The sequence below is a fragment of the Pecten maximus genome, chromosome 4 (genome assembly GCF_902652985.1).
Source record: "Pecten maximus chromosome 4, xPecMax1.1, whole genome shotgun sequence".
NCBI lineage: Eukaryota > Metazoa > Mollusca > Bivalvia > Pectinida > Pectinidae > Pecten > Pecten maximus.
Genome location: NC_047018.1, coordinates 17,032,413 through 17,058,646, shown reverse-complemented (window position 1 = coordinate 17,058,646; position 26,234 = coordinate 17,032,413). Strand labels below are relative to the sequence as shown.

At 36.2% G+C, this 26,234-nt stretch overlaps 1 protein-coding gene across 1 annotated transcript in view; it reads right to left on the bottom strand.

The window, feature by feature from the left end:
- The window catches only part of LOC117326412 (dedicator of cytokinesis protein 7-like), a 79,073-nt gene that overhangs the window by 19,888 nt on the left and 32,951 nt on the right, over positions 1-26,234 (bottom strand). The window contains 13 exon segments of the mRNA XM_033883160.1: positions 204-356; positions 847-978; positions 1,202-1,301; positions 5,755-5,854; positions 6,463-6,607; positions 10,085-10,315; positions 18,241-18,417; positions 18,808-19,120; positions 19,411-19,721; positions 20,583-20,696; positions 22,826-22,966; positions 24,057-24,152; positions 24,620-24,702. Of these exon segments, the coding sequence (XP_033739051.1) occupies positions 204-356; positions 847-978; positions 1,202-1,301; positions 5,755-5,854; positions 6,463-6,607; positions 10,085-10,315; positions 18,241-18,417; positions 18,808-19,120; positions 19,411-19,721; positions 20,583-20,696; positions 22,826-22,966; positions 24,057-24,152; positions 24,620-24,702 (2,096 nt within the window).

The following is a 26,234-nucleotide window of genomic DNA, read 5'->3' as shown; positions in this document are numbered from 1 at the left end:
ACTTTTCCAATTGGTGCCTAGATTTTATAGCTTGGTAGCCAAATAGGCCACCTGGTAAAAATATCTACTTTGAGCCCTGCAAAGCTTTTGCTATAAGGACATTGCTAACACAACAACAGATGTTTGTTGATGAAACTAATGCAACAACACAGCATAAGATCACCTTTGTTCTCCAATGAATTTTACTTGCCATGGTAACTTACGTTTCCGAGTTCAAAGTTCTGCCTCATAAGCATGTAGAGTGATGCACTGGCCTGAGAACGAGTGTTGGCTATACAGGAACTACAGTGGCGAAGGAGTCGCAGACACAAATCAGCACATTGTTCTGTCTCCTCCTCAAACAGTGGATCGAGGAACTGTAATGACCAGGAGGCATGTGAATACTAAAACAATCATATATCCCAGATAAATTTTTTGTATACAACTGAATCATCTGCATTTTGTATGAAATTTATAATGTACATACAGTTTATCAGGAAATGAAGTTAACAAACTCTAAATTTACAAAAAGTTTAAATGAAAATTCCATACTTTATTTTTGATATGACAGAAGATATGTTATAAATGCATTTCTTTTAAAGTTCCCCAAAGGTCAATGTCAAGGTCAGCAGGTCCTCAAATATAGTATCAATAAAAACAGTCTTGACAAGGAGCACATACCTCAAATACAAAAACCCAATCTTTTATCATAATGTTTAATATACTGTAGCCAAGATTTAATTTTATAAAAGTAGGTCAAGTTAACAGTCAAGGTCATCAGGTCCACAAACCTTTGAGACAAGAGACCACTGAAATGCAAACGTGGCTTCCAGTACCAAAAAGCTCTAGTAAATTATGAAGCCATACCTTTGTAACAAGAGACCGCTGTGATGCAAACATGGCCTCCAGGACCAAAGAGCTCTGGTTGAGACTGAAGCCATGTAGAAGCACCTTCAATGCACAACTTAACAAGGGGATATGCTCCAAGCACTGTGCTATCTGAAAAAAACACCAAGTCAAATTAGAATTATTTAGATACAAAATGTACCTAAGCTACAGCATATATACATCATCACTGTAATATATATATTTCAATAAATTCAGAGGGAATCAAACAAGATATTTTGAATTATTCTACATCAATAATCATAATATTATTCTACATCAATAATCATAATAATATTCTACATCAATAATCATAATATTTTGACTTCAGACTTGCCTGTACAATAAGTTCGAGAGTATCCAGGGCTATCATGCTGATTTCTGCGGCTAGGTTTCCCTCTATGTGAGCGTCAGCCTCAATATCCCTAGGTTTAGAGCTAATAACAAAGACAGAGAATATGGAAAAAAATTGTCAACCATTAAATTAGAACAGATTTCTGTGCTCACCATGTAAGTATGCAGTGATGTCAACCAGTAAAACAGAACTACATGTACTTTCTGTGATCACCATGTAAGTAGGTCAACCAGTAATTTAAAAATAGAATAAATATCTGTGATCACCATGTAAGTATAAAGTGATGTCAACCATTGAAATAGAATAAATATCTGTGATCACCATGTAAGTATAAAGTGATATCAACCATTAAAATAGAATAAATATCGGTGTTCACCATGTAAGTATATAAAGTGATATCAACCATTGAAATAGAACAAATATCTGTTATCACTATGTATGTATGTAGTGATATGTCAACAGATTTCAGAACTGTTACAGAAAGCATAATTATGGAATGATAAACAAGAGGCCCATGGGCCTTAACGGTCATCTGACTCAAAATTAAAGACCCTTATACTATTATAGTATGCATTCTCTGTAGAGAGTAAAGTGGCACTGTTGGCCATGGCGGCCATCTTGGATTTCTGACCGACCTGAAAAATAACAACACTTGGTCAAGACCATCTCAGGATCATTTCTGGTAAGTAAGTCACTGATGGACTTTGTGAAGAAGTTTTAAATAGGTGTTGTTAAAGAAGAACCATGATTGCACAATCATGTTACAAAATGGCCACTGTGGCTGCCATGTCAAAGTTTTTACGAGGCCGAAAAATAAAAACACTTTGTTGGCTCTCCTTCCTTAACATCCACACCAATTTCCAGCTCAATGGCACCAGTGGAACTGGGGAAGAAGTTTAAAATGTGTTTTTCAAGATGGCTGCCATGGTGGCCATCTTGGATTTCTGACTGCCCCGATAAATAACACTTGGCCAGGACCATCTCAGGATCATTTCCGGTACGTAAGAGCAGAATCACACTGGTGGAATTTGAGAAGAAGTTTTAAATAGGTGTAGTTAAGGAAGAACCATGATTGTGCAATCATGTTACAAAATAGCCACCATGGCTGCCATGTTGAAGTTTTTATGGGGGCCGAAAAATAACAACACTTTGTTGCCTCTCCTTCCTTAACATCCTCACCAATTTCCAGTTCAATGGCACCAGTGGAACTGGAGAAGAAGTTTAAAATGTGTTTTTCAAGATGGCTGCCATGGCGGCCATCTTGGATTTCTGACCGACCTGAAAAATAGCAACACTTGGTCAGGACCATCTCAGGATCATTTCTGGTAAGTTAGAGCTGAATCCCACTGATGGTATTCGAGAAGAAGTTTGAAATATGTGTTGTTCAGAAGACCCATGATTGCGCAATCATGTTACAAAATGGCTGCCGTGGCTGCCATGTCAAAGTTTTTACGAAGCCGAAAAATAACAACACTTTATTGACTCTCCCTCCTTAACATCCTCACCAACTTCCAGCTCAATCGCACCAGTGGAACTGGAGAAGAAGTTTAAAATGTGTTTTTCAAGATGGTTGCCATGGCGGCCATCTTGGATTTCTGACTGACCTGAAAAATAACAACACATGGTCAGGACCATCTCAGGATCATTTTTGGTAAGTAAGAACTGAATCCCACTATTGGAATTTGAGAAGAAGTTTCAAATAGGTGTTGTTCGGAAGAACCGTGATTGCGCAATCATGTTACAAAATGGCCGACGTGGCTGCCATGTCAAAGTTTTTACGAAGCCGAAAAATAACAACACTTTGTTGGCTCTCCCTCCTTCACATCCTAAACAATTTCCAACTCAATGGCACCAGTGGAACTGGAGAAGAAGTTTAAAATGTGTTTTTCAAGATGGCTGCCATGGCGGCCATCTTGGATTTCTGACCGACCTGAAAAATAGCAACACTTGGTCAGGACCATCTCAGGATCATTTTTGGTAAGTTAGAGCTGAATCCCACTGATGGTATTCGAGAAGAAGTTTGAAATATGTGTTGTTCAGAAGACCCATGATTGCACAATCATGTTACAAAATGGCTGCCGTGGCTGCCATGTCAAAGTTTTTACGAAGCCGAAAAATAACAACACTTTATTGACTCTCCCTCCTTAACATCCTCACCAACTTCCAGCTCAATCGCACCAGTGGAACTGGAGAAGAAGTTTAAAATGTGTTTTTCAAGATGGTTGCCATGGCGGCCATCTTGGATTTCTGACTGACCTGAAAAATAACAACACTTGGTCAGGACCATCTCAGGATCATTTTTGGTAAGTAAGAACTGAATCCCACTATTGGAATTTGAGAAGAAGTTTCAAATAGGTGTTGTTCAGAAGAACCGTGATTGCGCAATCATGTTACAAAATGGCCGACGTGGCTGCCATGTCAAAGTTTTTACGAAGCCGAAAAATAACAACACTTTGTTGGCTCTCCCTCCTTCACATCCTAAACAATTTCCAACTCAATGGCACCAGTGGAACTGGAGAAGAAGTTTAAAATGTGTTTTTCAAGATGGTTGCCATGGCGGCCATCTTGAATATCTGACCGACCTGAAAAATAACAACACTTGGTCGGGATCATCTCAGGATCATTTCAGGCAAGTTTCAGCTCAATAGCACTGGTGGAACTCGAGAAGAAGTTTCAAATGTGTTTTCAAAATGGCGGCTGTGGTGGCCATCTTGGATTTCAGACCGACCCGAAAAATAACAACACTTGGTCGGGACCATCCCAGCATCATTTCAGGCAAGTTTCAGCTCAATCCCACTGGTGGAACTTGAGAAGAAGTTTGAAATGTGAAAAGTTTACGCACGGCGGACGGCGAACGGCGGACGGCGCACGACGACGGACGAAACATGATGACTATAGGTCATCCTGACCCTTCGGGTCAGATGACCTAACAAGAGGCCCAGGGGCCTTAACGGTCATCTGACTCTAAATTAAAACCCTTATATTATTGTAGTATGTATTCTCTGTAGCAAGTATATAGTGGCACTGTTGGCCATGGTGGCCATCTTGGATTTCTGACTGACCCAATATATAACAACACTTGGTCTGGACAATCTAAGGATAATTTCTGGTAAGTTAGAGCTGAATCCCACTGGTGGAATTTGAGAAGAAGTTTGAATAGGCATTGTTCAGGAAAACCATGATTGCACAATCATGTAACAAAATGGCCACCATGGCTGCCAAGTCAATGATTTTACTAGGCCGAAAAATAACAACACTTTGTTGGCCCTCCTTCCTTAACATCCTCACCCATTTCCAGCTCAATGGCACCAATGGAACTGGAGAAGAAGTTTAAAATGTGTTTTTCAAGATGGCGGCCATGGCGGCCATCTTGGATTTCAGACCAATCAAAAAATAACAACACTTGGTCAGGATCCTCTCAGGAACATGTCAGGCAAGTTTCAGCCCAACAGCACTGGTGGAACTTGAGAAGAAGTTTAAAATGTGTTTTTCAAGATGGCGGTTATGGCGGCCATCTTGGATTTCGAATCGGCCCGAAAAATAACAACACTTGGTGGGGATCATCTCAGGATCATTTCAGGCAAGTTTCAGCCCAACAGCACTGGTGGAACTTGAGAAGAAGTTTAAAATGTGTATTTCAAGATGGCGGCCACGGCAGCCATCTTGGATTTCGGACCGGCCCGAAAAATAACAACACTTGGTCAGGATCATATCAGGATCATTTCAGGCAAGTTTCAGCCCAACAGCACTGGTGGAACTTGAGAAGAAGTTTAAAATGTGTTTTTCAAGATGGCGGCTATGGCGGCCATCTTGGATTTCGGACCGACCCGAAAAATAACAACATTTGGTCGGGATCATATCAGGATCATTTCAGGCAAGTTTCAGCTCAATAGCACTAGTGGAACTTGAGAAGAAGTTTAAAATGTGTTTTTCAAGATGGCGGCCACGGCGGCCATCTTGGATTTCGGACCGACCCGGAAAATAACAACACTTGGTCAGGACCATCTCAGGATCATTTCAGACAAGTTTCAGCTTAATAGCACTGGTGGAACTTGAGAAGAAGTTTAAAATGTGTTTTTCAAGATGGCGGCTATGGCGGCCATCTTGGATTTCGGACCGACCCAAAAAATAACAACACTTGGTCAGGACCATCTCAGGATCATTTCTGGCAAGTTTCAGCTCAATAGCACTGGTGGAACACGAGAAGAAGTTTAAGATGTGTTTTCAAAATGGCGGCTATGGCGGCCATCTTGGATTTCGGACCGACCCGAAAAATAACAACACTTGGTCAGGACCATCTCAGGATCATTTCAGGCAAGTTTCAGCTCAATCCCACTGGTGGAACTTGAGAAGAAGTTTGAAATGTGAAAAGTTTACGCACGGCGCAGGGCGGACGGCAGACGGCGCACGGCGCACGGCGCACGACGACGGACGAAGCATGATGACTATAGGTCATCCTGACCCTTCGGGTCAGATGACCTAATAAAAGACAAGAACAAAGTGTGTATAATTATTGAAGCCTAGAGTGACTTTACCTGTCATATGTCTCATACGTAGGTTTCCACTGGAGCTGATCCTTCCTCCATCGTAATCGATTATCTCCCCCTGCTGGTCCAGACGGTGGTGTCCTATCACCTATCACATCCACAAAATTCAATAGTACTTAACTCATTATGTATAATTACACTGAAATTAACTATCCACAGTTTAAAATGGTCCCTTACTGACTTTATTGTTAGGGTGTGGACTAATCCTAACTGTTATCGAGTATCGACATAATTTCATTTTATCTCATAAGGATTGGATCAGTAATTTTGCAAAAAAAATGACTTCAGTTTTATGCTGTATCAATATTCATTCCCATATACTCCTGGACAGCAACCAGCTTATATATGTATATATATGTGTGTGTGAACTTGATCCTGCTCCTTCGATTTACCTGTAGCCTGCTATATAACAATCAATAATAATTTGATTTAATATAGGAAGTGTTATATAATTCTTCAAAGGTTATATTTAATACTATGTAATTTTCCTGTAGTTTGTTATTATATAGCACTGTAATTCTTCATTATCTAGTATAGTCTATGTAATTTACCAATAATCTTCTATCATGTAGCACGAATTCTTCATTATACATAATCTATGTAAATACATACTACAATTTATTTATAGATGGCTATTCTGTAAGACCTTTTTTGTTTTATTTTAAACACTATATATGTACACTATATCAAATTTACCTGGAGAGTAAGGAATTTGTTTCCTCCTTAACATCATCTCTGTACGGGCATTGAGGTTACCAAGTATAGCCTCTTCTAGGCGAGATTTCATATCTACGCTCTTCTTCAGGGTCTGCTGTGAGCAGTGTGACAGACTCTTCTTTCCCTGGGAAATGATAGTCAGCTCAGTACCATAGTCCTCAACTTACTTCAGTTTTATATAATATATCATGTGTTAAAAACAAGTTGAGGAACCATAAAGTTTTGAATGTGTTACATTATATATTAGAAATAATTATGGAAGAAATGTACATGTACAGCACAACTGGATATTTCAGCGAGTTTAAAAATTGATTTGCACTATGGAATTTTTGCAGATTGGATATCAGTAGTTAAATCATTTTTGAATCACATGTACATGCACTGCCAGTTGAAAATTGGGCTTTGTTCAGGGTTTAAAGGAAAACTGTACACTTGGCGGTACAAATACACTTTATGTATTCACCAATACATGTCAGATCGTCATTACATTATTCTCCCGCATACAATGTACACCTTTACCATGAATTTTTCACAATTAAGTATTTCATATATGTGTATGTAAAAATAACCAGTTTTACAGTACCAAGACCATTGCTGATTATACTACATTTGTGTGACTCTTTAATGAAAAATTAGGACCAAAAGTTCTGTAGATTCAGTCAATCTATAACCTCAACAGCTATGGAAGGGACTAAAAATGGCTAAACTTAGAAAATGTGGAGTAAAGAGATCTTAAGAGATTATAATCAATAGCCTATCACAACAATGCTGAAACATTGGGACAATTAGATAATGAAACATTTCTGATGACGACAGGTACATCATAGGACTATAGTTATCATTGAATGCACAATGTACATGTATCAGTAGCCAAAACAAAAATGATTTCCATAGACAACGAATACGAATACACATATGTGAGAGCATAATGCTTATACATTTTATAGAGAAACAGTGTCCATTCACCCACAGGGGCAGGTAATTATTTTCTTTTGTTTAAAGTTGAGACCCAGATGGCCATTCCCATATTAACTACTAGTAATATCAGCACTTAATCTTAGTCAATTTTGGTCTCTACATGTTTTTTATGTAAAGAATCTGATAGCAGCCAATTGTTAAAGGTGAACTTTGACCTTAAGTTTATAGGTCGACAAAACACAACAGAAAAACATTCCACTGTTTGTCGACAATTAAAGTAACATATAGCCATGGATCATAGCTTTAGCATTTATGTTGCCTAATTAATTCTATTAGACATTTATTTTGAACATACTTGATCCCTGTGACCTTAGACAGTAAGAAAGTGTCATTTGAATATGAGAAATTTAAAAGCACTCCATTTTAAAGACATACAGGCTGAATAGTGTATCCCAGATATTAGTTTTTGAAATAAAATTGATAAAAAATATAGCTGGACAAAGGTTGGTGCTGATCTCTGTGTTATAATTACATGCCCCTGTGCCCTGCTCTAACACTACAATACAGATGGTACAGCCTGGTGTGTGGTGGCACAGCCACTCTAGGATACTAAAAAGTGCACAGTTTCATCAACTTAACCAAATAAATTAGCCATAATTACATCATATTAAAATCAAAATCAAATGTGTTTCTTTATGTGACCTGTTTGTGACATTTCAGGAATAACTGCTCACTTTACAGTATCCTACATGGTATGGTGGATTTCTGTCTAGCTAAGGGCTAAACATGCCAAGCATATGTCTAACCACCAGATCAAGGTACTGAGCCATGGAGACACAAGATGATAAGATCAAATCAGGCCGAAAAAATAGCTGTGTTTCCACTAACATGCCCCAAAAAATTGGGTAGGTAGGTCGGAAATACTTTTTATTTTATTCTCTTTTTTTTCTCTCATATCTTAACTTTGATTATATGCATAATGTAACATGTAAATGTACATTTTATATTAAGACCGCATCCTGCCATGATTGTTTTACACAATCTAAATAACTTAAGACGCTTGAATCGCATATGGGTCATTTTTTACTGGCATTGTCTAAATCTCTCAAATAGGATCCGGATTTCCAGACACCGGATTCCCCCCCCCCCTTTTTTTTTTGTTAAGTCAATAAAAACTACAGGGTCAGGGGGTTAAAATTAGGAAGGGTCAGTTTACCGGAAACAAAGCTATTTTTTTTAGGCCTAAACAAAACTAGTTACTAGTATTTCTTTTAGTGCCTAATTACCATCTCTTTTTATATGTATGATACATGTATTCAGTGAATATCTGACAGCCAGTCAACTCACTTGGTGATGCATGTATTTAGTGAATATCTGACAGCCAGTCAACTGACTTGGTGATACATGTATTCAGTGAATATCTGACAGCCAGTCAACTGACTTGGTGATACATGTATTCAGTGAATATCTGACAGCCAGTCAACTGACTTGGTGATACATGTATTTAGTGAATATCTGACAGCCAGTCAACAGATTTTACTATTAGATTTTGCAGCAAGTTCAAACTAAAATAAAATAAAGCAACAAATTTTGTGGAAATTATAAGAAAAAAAATCAAACAACTATAAAATGCATTGTATTGGTATAATAAATTTCTGTTTTTAGAATAGATTTAAAATCATTTATATTATTCATAACTTTGAAACTGAAGGTGGGGATCTACAAACATATAAGCCGGTGGATGGACAGAAAATGCCATACCATGATACTCGGTCAAAGTTTGACGGGCATATAAATAATTATGAAATGAAATAAAAAAAAAAAAAAAAAAATTAAAAAATAGCCAAATAACAAACAAAAGCCTGAGATGGCTTACAGGGTTCACCTAGACAATAATTATGTTATACAGACCAACTAGTCATTTCTGTGCAGGTTTATGATGGATAATAAGCCTGTTCCCTTACGGTAACATAATGTAAGGTGTTTAAGAAGTAAATATACAGAGAATCTTACACTCATGGTTAGGTCATATGAAATTTATTAAACATAGTCACGAGTGTAAGATTCTGTTTGTCACATAACTCATATTTATGATAATGTAAAATTAATTAAACAATATATAAGATAGAAGAATCTCTACAGAGACATATATCAATTTAGTTGTCATAAATCTTTTGTGATGTTACAATATTATCATTACATCGTTGTTTTATGATATCTATGATATAGCAATATTACATATGGTAGGTGTAAGATATGTTTATTTTGGATGACTGATGACGATTAACATGAGAGATAACTTATACAGTCAGTTAATTATACAGAGCTTTCCTTCGAGTGAAATAGCAATGAAGAAAAATCCAACTATCCAAGCAATAGAGTTTGCCAACTAAGCTCATATATGTACAGTAAAGTTTGAAGCTTATCAATTAAGCAAGCTTATAGAGACACAGAAGCGCACGTCATATATTACGGATAGACAGCCTTAGGAGCCTTAAAACAAAATCATAGAAAACAAAGAAGCTGCAGTAAAAAACAGCGAGAGAAAAAAGGAGAAAAACTCAATAAAAAGACTACTATTTATAAAATTAAAAACAAAACAATAACAAGAAAAATGAAAAGTTATTTGATGAAAATGAGATAGAGCCAGTATCCTGCATTCCATGAAACCCAAGGTCTATACCTGATTGTAGGGGTCGTCTTTGTTAAAACTTCTGTTTAGAAGGGATCCGGGCCCTTTGAGAAGGTCCTGTGATTTTCGCTGAATGCCCTCCCAGATCTGCTCATAGGATTTGGGTAGACTTGCACTTTTAGGTCGAGAGCCCATATTAGTTGGACTTTCCTGCCAATCAGCCAGTGTTTCCGTGGATACAGACAGGTGGGGCCTAATCGTGTTGACCACTGTCCATTTCCCCTGAATGGTCAATTAAATTACCCCCTTCTTTGGTAAAATGTCCCTTAAAGACCTAATTCAGGACTGACAATACTCACAGCCAGGATTGCAAATTCTACACAACCCTAAAACAATCCATTTGTTTGTTTACTACACATACATAGCCCATTTGTTTAAATCATACAGTGATCAAAGATTGTTTGCCTTAACCTTGAGAATCAAGGCAGTAGTTTTTTGAATTACTACATTTTTTTTTTTTTTTGTAGGTCAATAGAGCAAAAATGTAGGTCAGATCTAGCCACCAAAACACATCCTTACAATCAACAGCCATGTACTTTGTTAGTTTGATATTTGATGTAACTAGAACACTGTGTTTGAGGTGATTTCCCCCTGTAACTAGAACACTGTGTTTGAGGTGATTTCCCCCTGTAACTAGAACACTGTGTCTGAGGTAATGTTATCCAAAAATATCTCTGTTAAGAGATACAAAATTTGACATCAACCTTTCCATGGTACCCTTGACATATCACTGGCTTGTTATCTACGTAAACACATGACTCAAAGTATGAAGTTTCAGTGACAAGTAGTGGAAGGGGTAGAACATGGACAAGCCAAATTGCAGATGGATGGAATGGCAATCCTATAGTCCAACCTGGTTCCCGAAGAGAGACTTATAGAAAGATGTGTACCAGTTGACAGATATCAAATTTACCTTTGACCTTGACCAGATAAACTGGACTTTGTAATATATGATCATGAGTTCTAGTTTGATTACCACCAAGTTTGCTTTATATGTCATTATAAAAATTTTCCTATGGACCTTTGACACAATTGCTTTGAACTTGAGTCAGTTGACTTCTAGTTTTTTCCTTCCTAAATAGTTTTATTCATAATAATTTTGCATTTTGTATTGAATTCAAAGATGACCTTAATCATTCTTGCTATCTAAATTCATCAAGCATATGATGTACACCCCATATAGTTTCCGAAACAAACCATATGCTACCCCTAGGACAGTATAATCCCAGTATCATATTACACTATTGAATAAATACAAATATTGGCTGTGGTATTGTCAGTCCATTTTAATTCCTGAATTGAAAGTTCATTTTTTTCCATGCAGTTCACTCTTGAAATGTCAAGGTCATTAGTTTTAGTTGTCATGGGAACATGCTGCATTCTGGTACTACACTGGAGTAGTAACTGCTGTGTATTTATATTACCATGCATTGTACATATGTATGTAATGATTATCTATGTGGTATACACACACCTATACATAGTTTCCTTATCCTGACAATTTGTAATTTTTTTTTTTAAACAGATATCTTTAGTATGTGGTTGGAACTATCAGGGTAACATTTGTATAAATATACAGACAGCATATTTATGTTGTTGGGGCAAATTTAGATTCTACTTACTTAATATACTAACAATAGAAACTGTCAAGATTTGTATTCATATTTTATAATCAACATACTACATTGTATATATTAATATCTGTACTATGTGCATTGGCTAAATGATAAAATAGATCAATACAGCAGGTATATTAAATTTTGCTAATGTTTTTTGGCCTTAAAACATTTAAAAGGCCTAAAATGTTATCAAAATCAAATTTGCCTACTGTTATGATATTTATATATATATATACATGTCGGTTCCCCAATGATGTGACGCTTGTTTGTCATGCTCATGTAACTCTCTTTAGTTAATTCTCAAATTTAGAAATTAAAGCTTTAGTGTCTTTTCTAAATTTGAAATTTTTTAACTAGAGTTAGATAAACATGATAAACAACCGTCACTCGTTGGGGAACATGATTATCCCATAACTTATACACCTACAAAATAAATGTACAGAATTCAACTTATCCCAGCCAGTGTGTCCTCTAAAGCCTGTGAGCCACATCAATATCTGACTAAATATCTATTTAAGATGAATGATTAATGTTTATTGTAATATATTTGTAAATGATGTAATTTTACAACATGAAATACTTATATAACATTCACAGTGATTATGTGTATTATTAATAGAAAACTTGTTTAAATCGATCACTCAGCACAATGTCACCATGATGACGCCACCCTAAGGTTGACTGCCACAACTGAATAATTTGACTAATCATTGTCAGATTCAATTATCTGTACTTTCTGGGAGGTAGGCATTCTATTATTTTTTATGGCGATGTTGAAAGTTTACCCAAAGATTTGTCCATTCAATACACCAAAAGACAATAGTGCTTCAACAGATTGTTGATAAACCAAGCTGGAGTGGTGACTTAATGCCATATCTCTTGTGTTGTTGTTGACACACATGATTTCTGGTGTCTCAACATGATGGTTGAACTGATACAATGGCCAGAGGACAACAAAATTCAGCAACAAATACACATTGCTACTCAGCACATTTCGTGTCCAGATATCATAAAATTGTGAGTATTTCCAGGAGTCAGTGTGTAAAACATGATATCTATTTTTCAGTTTACTGACATGAGACAAATGTTCAAAAATGAATTTTATTTTTATGCTATTGTGTTTGGGGTATAAATTTGCAATGAAGGTAAGTGAATGATAGTTTTGTTCTATCGGCGACAATATAATATATATATATGCCTGCATAATTGACAGTGAACTCCAACCAACCAACATGTTCAATTTTAGTTTCATCGTCAATGTGATATATGTCACTTCTGTGCATATTTTGCCCTCATCAGATTTTATTTCATACCACTCAAACCCCAGATTATTCTTTCTTGACAACAACTATTTCACCCAATACTATAATGTATCCCCAATGTTGATAGACTGTCGACAAATAAAATAACATGGCCATGGTGATGTTTTTTATCGACAGACTTTGGTGGTCAGAAAAGACCAACTGGAGACACTGAAAGTTGTAATTTAATAATAACACTGTTGTACGAAGTTAATCACATGTCTACCAGGTGTAGTTATGGGATAAATATATTTATATATATATATATAATATATACAGTAATGTTATGCATTAAAATGTGGATACATTTATTATGATAAGTAATAAAATATGCATGTACAGATATCTGAATAAGAACAATAACTTGATAAAAGCTATAAATGACAATTAGATAAACCTCATCAGTTTATTGGTATCCGATTTTGTTCTATGAAATTTGAACGTGAATTTATTTTACAATGCTTTTTTAAAAATTAAAACCAAAATTTTAAAATTAAGAGACGACTACCATTTATAAGAAAACCTTCATAAAATCCATTGGCATGGTGCATGGACATGCACAGTGTTGTTACAGCTAAAGGATTAGTTCTGTTACCACTAGGTCATGCCAGTTCAGATGCTGCACTCAGTTGTAAATTATTCTATTTTATTTAATATGTATGTTCAATATCATTACAGAATATGACATAGTTCCACTGAAAACAACTTATATTTTAATATTAATGGATGTAAACGTTTATGATTCTGTGGAAATGACAGATGATTGTATTGGACCCATGATGTGAATAACTTTCTAATTGAATTATATAATAATACACATCATTCTGCTACTACCTACAATATGGAATATCTATAATGATTTGATATACCAAACTATGCCGGGGAAAATAAACAAAGGACAAAATCAAATTGAGTGAATTTCCGTAATCTTTTGTGGTGAGATGTAAGCCCCCAGCACCTGATGCGGATATTTGGTAAAGTTAATGAATGAGGAAAACAGGGAAAGCACTTCCACAATGCAAGTCACACAAATCCTCCGACCAATCTGAGTGAGCAGCAAACAAAAACATATATCTATGTATCACCGATTAATATGACAGTAAAGCTCCGACAGATGTCCCTTACCTCAGTCAGTCGTATGCTGGTAACAGATGTCCCTGTCCCATGACTTACCCGAGAGGTACGATGGTAACAGATGTCCCTTACCTCAGTCAGTCGTATGCTGGTAACAGATGTCCCTGTCCCATGACTTACCCGAGAGGTACGATGGTAACAGATGTCCCTTACCTCAGTCAGTCGTATGATGGTAACAGATGTCCCTGTCCCATACCTTACCCGAGAGGTACGATGGTAACAGATGTCCCTGTCCCATGACTTACCTGAGAGGTACAATGGTGACATATGTCCCTGTCCCATACCTTACCCGAGAGGTACGATGGTAACAGATGTCCCTGTCCCATACCTTACCCGAGAGGTACGATGGTGACAGACTTGCCTGTCCCATACCTTACCTGAGAGGTACGATGGTAACAGATGTCCCTGTCCCATACCTTACCCAAGAGGTACGATGGTAACAGATGTCCCTGTCCCATACCTTACCCGAGAGGTACGATGGTAACAGATGTCCCTGTCCTATACCTTACCCAAGAGGTACGATGGTAACAGATGTCCCTGTCCCATACCTTACCCGAGAGGTACGATGGTAACAGATGTCCCTGTCCCATACCTTACCCAAGAGGTACGATGGTAACAGATGTCCCTGTCCCATACCTTACCCGAGAGGTACGATGGTAACAGATGTCCCTGTCCTATACCTTACCAGAGTGGTACGATGTTGACAGACTTACCTGTCCTTTATCTTAACGAGTGGTATGATGATGAAAGACATACCTGTCCCATACCTTAACGAGTTGTATGATGGTGACAGACATACCTGTCCCTTATCTCCTTATCTTACCCGAGTAGTACAATGGTGACAGACAAATGTCCCTTACCTTAGCTGAGTTTACTGAGTAAATCCTCACTTGCTTTTTCTGTTGTAATGTATAACAATAATTGATATTGGTATTACTGGCCATTGTGTTTGTTACTGTAACAGTAGAATAATATATATTATTTGAATACTCAGTTTTTGTAGGATCCTTTGATCATGTGGTTTATGAACGTGATTCATTGTAGAGATCCTGAACAGCAAAGCTTATATCGCAACTCCTGGTGTCCCTAAAGCAATTCTGATACATATCCGAACTCCTACAGTGTCCTCAACAAGATTTCATGTCCCTCAAGCGATTCTGTCCTCAATAAGATTTCATGTCCCTCAAGCGATTCTGTCCTCAACAAGATTTCATGTCCCTCAAGCAATTCTGATACATACTCCTACAGTATCCTCAACCAAATTTCATGTCTATCAAGCGATTTTAATATATATCCAAACTCCTGCTGTGTCCTCCACCAGATTTCCTGTCTCACATACTTCACAGGGTGACTCCATGGTTGCTAGAGATGGGATAAATTGGTCTCACACATGGTAAGGAAAGACTGCTGGCACGGGCTATGACACCACTTACAATAGCGTAACGTCATCATTTTATGTTGTGTAACCATGTCACAAATTGATAATTTCATCAATTTTGCCGCACATCAACATTCCATGGAACATTGATGACGATTTGATGAAAAGGTTTCACAACACCTTAGAATTTGTAACTTGTTTTACTTGTGAGAAAAATGATCAAACGTGGGCCTGTACTTTGGACAAGGATATCTCAACTCTCGTGTAAGAGTTTGCCTGGCCAACACTCTGAAAGCCTCGTGTGGACCAAACAAACTCTTACACTTTGGTTGACATATCCCTGTCCACGGTTAAGGCCGATTATTATGTAAGATTCTGTTATTCCCTGTAGTGATATATGGTGTCCTGCAGTAACCCTACACAGGGTCAGGGTTAGAGTATCGAAACTCCTGCTGTGTCCTCAACAAGATTTCATGTCGCCATCATTCGGACATAGACTCAACCTGCTTGCTAAAGCTTGTGAAACCAGAACAGTAGTTTGAAGGATACCAGGTATTCCAACATGAGACCTGTGGGTTCTGATATCTATACCAAGATTTAACACATATCACCCCTGTAAGTAGATCAAGGTTTGCTCATTTGAATAATCTTGGTAGCCCTTCATCCCAGCATGGCCAATATAATGACCCTGGGGCTCTTAATTATTGAGAAGACATTTAAATATCTTAACACATTTGGAGCATTTGACCTTGACATTATATGTAGGTTTAGGTCATTTATTGGAACTAGCATTGTAGTCCTTCATTCCAGCAAGCCACTGGCATAATACCATGATCCTAATTAAGCATCCTGATTATTTAGAAGAAGCAAATTAAAGATTTTAACACATTCCACCCCTGTCACCTTGAAAGAAGGTCAAGGTCATTCCTTTGAACAAACTCTGTAACCCTTCATACCAGTATACAACTGGACAAATATGACCCTAGGCCTGTTGGTTATTGATGAGAAGTCAAACATGTACATTTTTAAGATGGACAAACCCCAACAACAGATGAAACGTGATTGCAATAGGTCACTTGACGAATGAGATCTTTGTCTGAGGTGGCCTAAAATGTTTCAGGTTTGTTTGTCTCCATCGGATAACATGTTTTTTTTTCTAAATGTTGAAGCCCAACTCCATCAATGTTGTGTTTTTTGATAAATGTAGAAATCCATCCCAATCAGATAGTGTTTTTTACTATGTGTAGAAGTCTGTCTCCAACAGATATAGTGTTTTTTACTAAATGTAGAAGTTTGGGTTCATCAGATCATGTGATTTTAACTGAATGTAGAAGTCCGATTCCATGAGATACCAGGTAAGGTGTTTTTAACTAAATGTAGAGTCTGATTCCATGAGATACCAGGTAAGGTGTTTTTAACTAAATGTTGAAGTCCGATTCCATGAGATACCAGGTAAGGTGTTTTTAACTCAATTGTAGACATTAGGCTGCATCAGGAAACATGTTTACCCTCCTCATGCTTGAGTTATGGAGTTACCTTCAACCCATAAGTCCATAAACAATATTTTTTCGTTACAGCAGTAAGGCAATTTAAATAATACATCAAAAATGTCTGTTGATTAATGCACCGGCTGTGATGTAAAGTGCATGTATCTAAAATCTTCTGACACATCCTCAATATGTTTGTCAAGTACATGACAATTGTAATGGTGATTACAATGAATGTCCCTTTAGACAGTGATCTTCCCTTTAGACAGTCATCTTACAATTTTTACTGATGGTGCATTTTTTCTTATCTATTTGATCACGCCATACACACCCAAGAAGTTTCATTAAAATCCAGAATTACAGCTGCTAGCTAGATCGACAACAAATAATGAGACGGTCCACCAGACAGGATAAAAGCATAATATCCTCACGTAGTGAAGGGAACAACAACATTCCAAAATTAATGTGCTTTCAAAGTTAAAGGAAAGCAAACATGAGGGTTATAAGTTAGTACTGGAAGATAGGGAGAAGGTATAGAATAACAGGACCACATCACCCACAAACAACATCATTCTACTACAACTCATGCAGACAACAGATTTACTTGGATAACAGTCACATGAGTATTGTAAGGGAAACTAGTTATTTATGTGTTCATTTAAAATCACTGAAATTTCATTCCAAATTCTGAATTGTTTTGGTACTAGACCATAGATCTTTCTATAAAATTACTATTTTTTTGCCACAACACATCAGTTATATGTTATGCAGTAAGTTAACTTACTTTATCATTACTACTGTTAATTTGTAAATGTGACAATATGTCAGAGAATGTTAGTATGTCAGAAAGGAGCATGCTCAGACATGTGTATATGCCTGAAATGACAAAACTTGTTATTCATTACTAAAAAGATATAATGAACAAACGCCAACAATAAATATAAACTATCACAAGATTACTTATTACTAACTCTGCATCAAGTCAGATTTTCTTTTTGTTAATTACATATCAATATTTCACAAATTGCTATAAATGATGTTTAGTACATATATTCATGTACATCAATGATTTCACCAGTTTATATATATGTCTGTATATAAATCAAATTGAAAGAACAATGATCTTTACAGAAAAAAATAAGTGCACTAATTGAAAAAATAATAATTATAGTAAAAATATGCATCTAGCTAAAACAAAATTATAATGTTGCTTATGTAAGAAACAAACCTTGTACTCAAAGTTCGAGATGGCGAAGTAGACGACCTCAAGCAGCTGGCTGAGGACGCCTATGTTCAGATCTGTCCACCACTGCCTCAGTACTGTTTGGTCTGCATTCTTCAGCACCCACATAAAACAGATCAGCAGGTTACGGGTACACTCTGCACTCAGGGGACACTTCTTTGTCTGTTAAATAAACATGAAAATCTAGGGGTAAATAAACAAGTAAATATATCTGATTAGTTAAATAGAGGGGAACACCTCGGTGTAAATTCACAGATAAACAAGTAAGTATATCTGTTAACTAAAGTTAATTAGAGGGGAACATCTCGGTGTTAATTCAGAGAATGAGATAAGTAATTTGATATGTTTATAAAGTTAATCAGAGGTGAACATCTAGGGGTAAATTTACAGATAAACAAGTAAATAAGAAAACCTTATGGAACACTGATTGATAAACTAAATCAACTGAAGATGAAAATTGACCTGAGAAAGGTCATAAGCAATTTCAGTGCATGATAAATTTGTGTTATTACATAGATATAAATGTGAAGATGGTTTATGCATAAAACAAACCTTGTTGTTGCTAGAATGTGGAGTTTCTGAGACTCTGCCTCCAAACACACCCTCCCCACCAGCTATTGCCATGGCAACTCGATGGCTGATCTTGTCTCCTTCATCATCATCAAAATTTCCTGAATTCCTGTACCGGCCTTCAACCCTCGGATCATACAGCTGTGAGAGGGCGTCAATTACAATGCCAATTAAGGGCATGTACAGTGCTGCTAGTCTACTCTTCATTTCTGGGTCTGTGTAGCGCACATCAAGGTCATGGTTATATAACATGTTACACACCATGTTAATGGCACGCTGATGGACGGCAGGATTACTGTGGGGGAAAATTACACTCAAATGAATAAGTTATTGTGGCAAAAAGAACCAATTGATAGACAAATGAATGACAGGGTTATCTACTTTTTTAAGACAATATATGATATATAGAAATTATATAATCTAATAAGTTACTTGGTAAATTGTTGCCATCGTGTATGTCAAAATGAATTTTGAAAAAAGGTAGATTTAACTTCATTCATTTAAAGTTGCTGCATAACATAATGCAGATTTTACTTATTGCAAGTATCAGCAGCCTTTTGTCAATATAAAATGTCTTAAACTTACAACGTCTCTAAAGCCACAGCCAGGTCGGATAACATGAGGCCTACTAGGAAATGTTGCTGTCGGAACTCCAGTGTGAGCTCGTAGAAGCGCCCCTTGTCTGTCAGAGTACTTGTAGATGTGTAGGAGGTGGCTGAAGTGATACTAGAGATGCTGGGAGTGGGACTTGATGAGTTCCCCGATGGGGTCAGAGGTGTAGCAAATGGCAGATTCAAGGGAAAGAAATGCTCATGACTACAGACAATACGAATAAAGTCAAGTCTCAACAACATGAGAGTTGTACTGTCGGCCAAGGTACGTAGACGGTCGGAAACCTGTCATACAATAGAATGAGACTTATTACTATAACATCCCTTATAACTGTATAATTCAGTAGTCCCAGTGAGATTATATATCATATAAACAATTATAGGAGATTCAATAGTCCCAGTGAGATTATATATTGTATATATAGTTATAGGAAATTCAATAGTCCCAGTAAGATTATATATTGTAAATATAGTTATAGGAGATTCAATAGTCCCAGTAAGATTATATAATGTATATATAGTTATAGGAAATTCAATAGTCCCAGTAAGATTATATATTGTATATATAGTTATAGGAGATTCAATAGTCCCAGTAAGATTATATAATGTATATATAGTTATAGGAAATTCAATAGTCCCAGTAAGATTATATATTGTATATATAGTTATAGGAAATTCAATAGTCCCAGTAAGATTATATATTGTATATATAGTTATAGGAGATTCAATAGTCCCAGTAAGATTATATATTGTATGTATAGTTATAGGAAATTCAATAGTCCCAGTAAGATTATATATTGTATATATAGTTATAGGAGATTCAATAGTCCCAGTAAGATTATATATTGTATGTATAGTTATAGGAAATTCAATAGTCCCAGTAAGATTATATATTGTATCAATGTATAGTTATAGGAGATTCAATAGTTCCAGTAAGATTACATATTATATATATAGTTATAGGAAATTCAATAGTCCCAGTAAGATTATATATCTTGTACAATTATAGGAAATTCAATAGTCCCAGTGAGATTTATATACTTACTGATCTGCAGTACTAGCATACGTGTGAGCTTACTTGAGAATACTAAGTCTTAGTTTTCAGTAGAACTGCCGTATGAGCTTACCTGAGTATATAAAACTTACTGTTTTGCAATACTGGCGTATCAGCTGGAACACATAGCCTCTATCCATGTAGGATATCAAGTCATGTAAGAAGAAGGCCAAACTTGTGTTGAGGCTTCTGATCAGTGGTGGATCCTGTCAATCATCAACATTTGCATTTTAATGGAGGTTATCTCTGACAGCATTTTCATTTAAGACAATGTATTGTAACATTGCATCATAATGCAAATTCCTAAGAATATGCCAAAATTTTCAAAATACAGAAATAAAATGACTGACACTATTTATTCCATAATATTGCAATCTAATCAGGAGTAAATGTTGATGGTGTAAAGTTATGGCATGAATAATGAACTAAATCTAGCAAGGAGTTCATGAGATAAAATGTACAAAAACACACGGAAAGGTGAATGTTACCACTCACCCAGAAGAGTTATAGATAGTGTTGGGAATCGGTTGGGGAAATCATAATCGATAATCGGTTGAACACAACTTACTAATTATCGATTATATAATCGGTTGCTTAACCTTTTTCTTAATTGACCTATTTTTTTGTTTCTAGCATCACAAATGATAAGTCCTGGGATGAAACAGTATTGTTACTATTGTATCATGGATTTAATTCATCAGCATGGCTCTGTTAATTTATGTTTCCTTGTTTTTAATTGGTTTTACATGTTTTCTTCTTGTCCATTGTCTACTGAGTATGCATTTTACATTTGTGTTACATGTGGTACTATAAATTTGATATCTATGTTAAAAGAAAATATTGAGACACTGTTAATTAGTTATCAATAAAATTAATATTCAAGCACAAAGATGTTTTAGTCTTTGTTTTTATTAATAGAAAATAAAATTAACATCAGAACAAGCAAGAACATAAACAAACAATTTTTCAAGATCAAGGTTTATTTGTAGCCTGATGGACATTTTACCTCTCTAGTAATAAAGTCGGTAACGTTACTGTTACTGTACCGAAGGCTATGGCTAATGTTACAAAACGGAGGTCCAAAACTAGCAAATTAACATAGATCTATCAACAAGCAAGAACGCTAATCTAACTTCGGGATTTTTCAAAATCATTTATGAGTAACATTTCAGCAATCGTAAAACAGATCAGACAACAGTATAAAAAGTTTTATTCAAAACGAAAGTGGAATTCCCAGTGATTTCTGCGCACTTGCCTTTATTGGCATATATTCGTCTACAGATTTTGCAAACTGCTTTTGTCATATCCAAATTTGCTTTACTTGGCCCACCTTCCTTGATTTTGTAAAACCCAAAGTGTTCCCATACCCAGGATCGGGCTTTCCCTCCCGGATATGGATAAATAGTTTGTTTGTCGGCGTGCTCCACTGCCGTGGCGTCCATTACTGAAACAGGATGTACCTTCGGATTCCCTCGTTATTTTTCATTTAAATACAGCACAGACAAAACGTACTCCAAATGTTTTCTTGACGCTGCTCACACCTCCGAGATATGTTTAGAAATGCGAGATTCCCGTGTACATTTTGGGCGATTTCTTCTATATTTTTCTATATATGGATTCAGTACAGCAAGTTTTAAACTCATACGAGTTAGCTCCCCTGCTATAATCGATTATTTGCTTTCATAATCGATAGTCGCTGGCGGCATATAAAGTAATCAATGATAGATTAAAATCGAGAAACATCCCAACACTAGTTATACAAGAGGCCTCTAAATCTGAATGTCACTTGAGTTCCGAAATAAATACTGATAATTGATGATATTTATTTTGAAATTATGAATCTATCACATTTGACACCTGTCACCTTGAAGGTAAATCCAAGCAGGACAATGTTGCAAAGAATATCATAGGAGCCTGGGCAGACTGGTTATTGAGAAGTCATTTAAAGATGTTAATAGATTAATACATGACTTGTGTGCTTAAAAGTACACCAGTTGTTTAAATAAAATTGGTAGTCCTTCATCTCAGCATGCTACTGGTCCAATATCATGTCCATAGGCCAATTGGTTATTATGAAGAAGCTGATATTGTCAATTGTTTATGACAGATGATTCATTACATCAAACAGGGAATTAGAAACAGGTAAAAATTGTTTGTGGGAACCTTACAAGAGGTATCTTTACTTTGAAGAATGTATAGCCGAGTTGGGAAAACACTTATTTAAGATTACAGGGGGTCAAGTTTATGATGGAATCGTAAGACCAAATTATCAAAGCCGAAGTAGATAGGGATCCTAATTAGACAGAGTCAAGTTAAACAGTTATAAAGTGTATACCTTTATGTATCTTTCCAGGATGTCACGGATGAAGGTGCTGATGAGAGTGTTGATGTCCTCAATGAAGTGGTCTGGGAATCTCATCTGTCGTGGAGCACTAAGTCTGTCAGTCTTAGCCAAGTGTTCAGCTATACTTTTTATCTAAATAAAACATTTAAAATACTTATTATTTCAATATTTATAATAATAATTTGATACCCTTTTTTTGTTTAGCTATTTGATAACTTAATTAGGACAGGACTCAAAAACAAAAATACCTATTTATCACTTATACTCTAGTCCTTGCTGCCTATTAGATTGCCTCCCATTAGGCTTCCATTCCATGCTGCCTACCGATTGCCTCTCATTAGGCTTTAATTTCTTGCTACTGTTGGATTGCTTCCCATTAGACTTGCATTCCTTGCAGTCAACCTGATTGCCTCCAATTAGACTTCATTCCTTGCTGACTTACCAGATTGTCTCTCATTTGACTTTAATTCCTTTTTATGAAGTTTTATAGAAATCTGCTTAAAAATAAAGTCACAAGTAGAGCATTGACAAAGATTTTATATGAATTAACAGTGACCTTGTCCTTGCCTCCCTGAAATACAATCTTTTTAGAGGTATTATCATACATTAACTGTCAAACTCCAAGATGGCTGCCTGTTGGCTATTTTGTTTTCCCCATCAATCTTAAAATTGAATCGGCAAAATGAGGGAGTAAGGGAACCTAATCATCAAGTTTTAGAAATATCCTTTGAAGTACTTCTCAAGACAAAGGGATAATGAAAACCAAATATCAAAATCAAAGATGACTGTCAGTTTGCAATCCCCCCCCCCCCCCCCTCATTCAGACTCAAAAATAAATGGGCAAAAATAGAGACCAAGGAGAACCTACATAATTATGATGTTTGAGAAATATCCTTCCATTACCTCTTAAGATATTGTGATAACAAACTTTGACTGTCAAAACCAAAGATGGCTGCCAGGAAGCCGTTTTCCTTGTTTTTTTTTTTATCAGACAAAAAATCAAATGGGCAAAACTAGGGACCAATAGGAATCTACATAATTTATGTAAGTTGGGAGAAAAATCCTTTCTCTAGTTTTAAAGAAATTGTGATAACTAGGATTGTTCAGGGATGGAAGACAGACGGACGAAAGACGGACAACAGATGGATGACAGACCATGGATGAAGAGTGATTTAAATAGCCCATCATCTGATGATGAATATAAAAGAAGTGTGATACTTACAATGAGCTCAAAGAAGAACCAGGAGTGAGCCAGCGCAACTTCACGAGTAGGGCCACTAAGTACCAACCATTGGAGAATTAGCTCTTCATGTACTGTCTGAAAAATACATATTTACGGACTGTTTACAAAATAAAAGCAGAGTGAGTGAGAACTCACATCAATAAACTCCCACCACTCAAGTCAATAAAAAATAGAACACTGTATTTTGAAATTTCCAAGTGAAATTTCAAAAGATTGGCCCTGTGTTAGGGTCTTAGATGATGTATTTATGACAGCATACTCTTGGTTTAATATTCATACATTTTTTTTTAGTTACAGCAACGTTAACCTAGCTTGACCTTAGTAAATTTCTAAAACCCCATTGCAATTTGCACATCACAGAATACATTGTAACACTATACCAAGTTTCAGAAGTTTTGGCCTACTGGATAGATAAGTACTGACAGATGTACTGACAATAAACTTACTTGTCATCACTCCACACTTATCAATACCATCTCTAATAACTACCAAGCATGGCTTACAGAAACATTTAGTAAGGCTGAACTTTAGTAGCTATTTACCTTCTTTCCCCTCATCTTAGGGAAGAGCTGAGACATCATGTCGTCACCTCTCATACTGCCGGTCCTGTCCAGGTAACGGCCACCTGTGTCCAAAACACATAGGATCATTATGTGGTTAATAATGTGTCAGTCTAAGACATCTAGGATCATCATGTGATTAACTATGTGTCAGTCTAAGACATCTAGGATCATCATGTGATTAACTATGTGTCAGTCTAAGACATCTAGGATCATCATGTGATTAACTATGTGTCAGTCTAAGACATCTAGGATCATCATGTGATTAACTATGTGTCAGTCAAAGACATCTAGGATCATCATGTGATTAACCATGTGTTAGTCTAATACATATAGGATCATTATGTGGTTAATAATGAGTTAGTCTAATACATATAGGATCATCATGTGATTAACCATGTGTTAGTCTAAGACATATTGGATCATTATGTGATTAACTATGTGTCAGTCTAATACATCTAGGATCATTATGTGATTAACCATGTGTCAGTCTAAGACATCTAGGATCATCATATGATTAACCATGTGTCAGTCTAAGACATCTAGGATCATTATGTGGTTAATAATGTGTCAGTCTAAGACATCTAGGATCATCATGTGATTAACCATGTGTTAGTCTAATACATATAGGATCATCATGTGATTAACCATGTGTCAGTCTAAGACATCTAGGATCATCATGTGATTAACCATGTGTCAGTCTAAGACATATTGGATCATCATGTGATTAACCATGTGTCAGTCTAAGACATATAGGATCATCATGTGATTAACCATGTGTTAGTCTAATACATATAGGATCATCATGTGATTAACCATGTGTCAGTCTAAGACATCTAGGATCATCATGTGATTAACCATGTGTCAGTCTAAGACATATTGGATCATCATGTGATTAACCATGTGTCAGTCTAAGACATATAGGATCATCATGTGATTAACCATGTGTTAGTCTAATACATATAGGATCATCATGTGATTAACCATGTGTCAGTCTAAGACATCTAGGACCATCATGTGATTAACCATGTGTTAGTCTAATACATATAGGATCATCATGTGATTAACCATGTGTCAGTCTAAGACATCTAGGATCATCATGTGATTAACCATGTGTCAGTCTAAGACATCTAGGATCATCATGTGATTAACTATGTGTCAGTCTAAGACATCTAGGATCATCATGTGATTAACCATGTGTCAGTCTAAGACATCTAGGATCATCATTTGGTTAATCAGGTGTCATAATCTAAACAGAACTAATTTTTTCAGATGTCCCAAAGTGACTTTTAGCCTTGATCTTTGATCTCTGACTAAAAATTCAATAAAATTCATCTTTGCCTAAAGTGGAACAAGATGTCAATTTTGATTTCCTTCAAAAGTAAAAATGACTTTCTCTTAATTGTACCTATCACCTGGCTTATATTAGCAGATCTATAAATTATTGATCTGATACATGTACGTACACAGTTACATTTGGTGGATAGTTTAAGACGATCAGCTTCTGAATGACAAACACTTTTCATATTTACATAGGATTTTTATTGAGATTTCATAACATGAGATTAATATGAAATGAGTCTTGAATTAAGCTTTC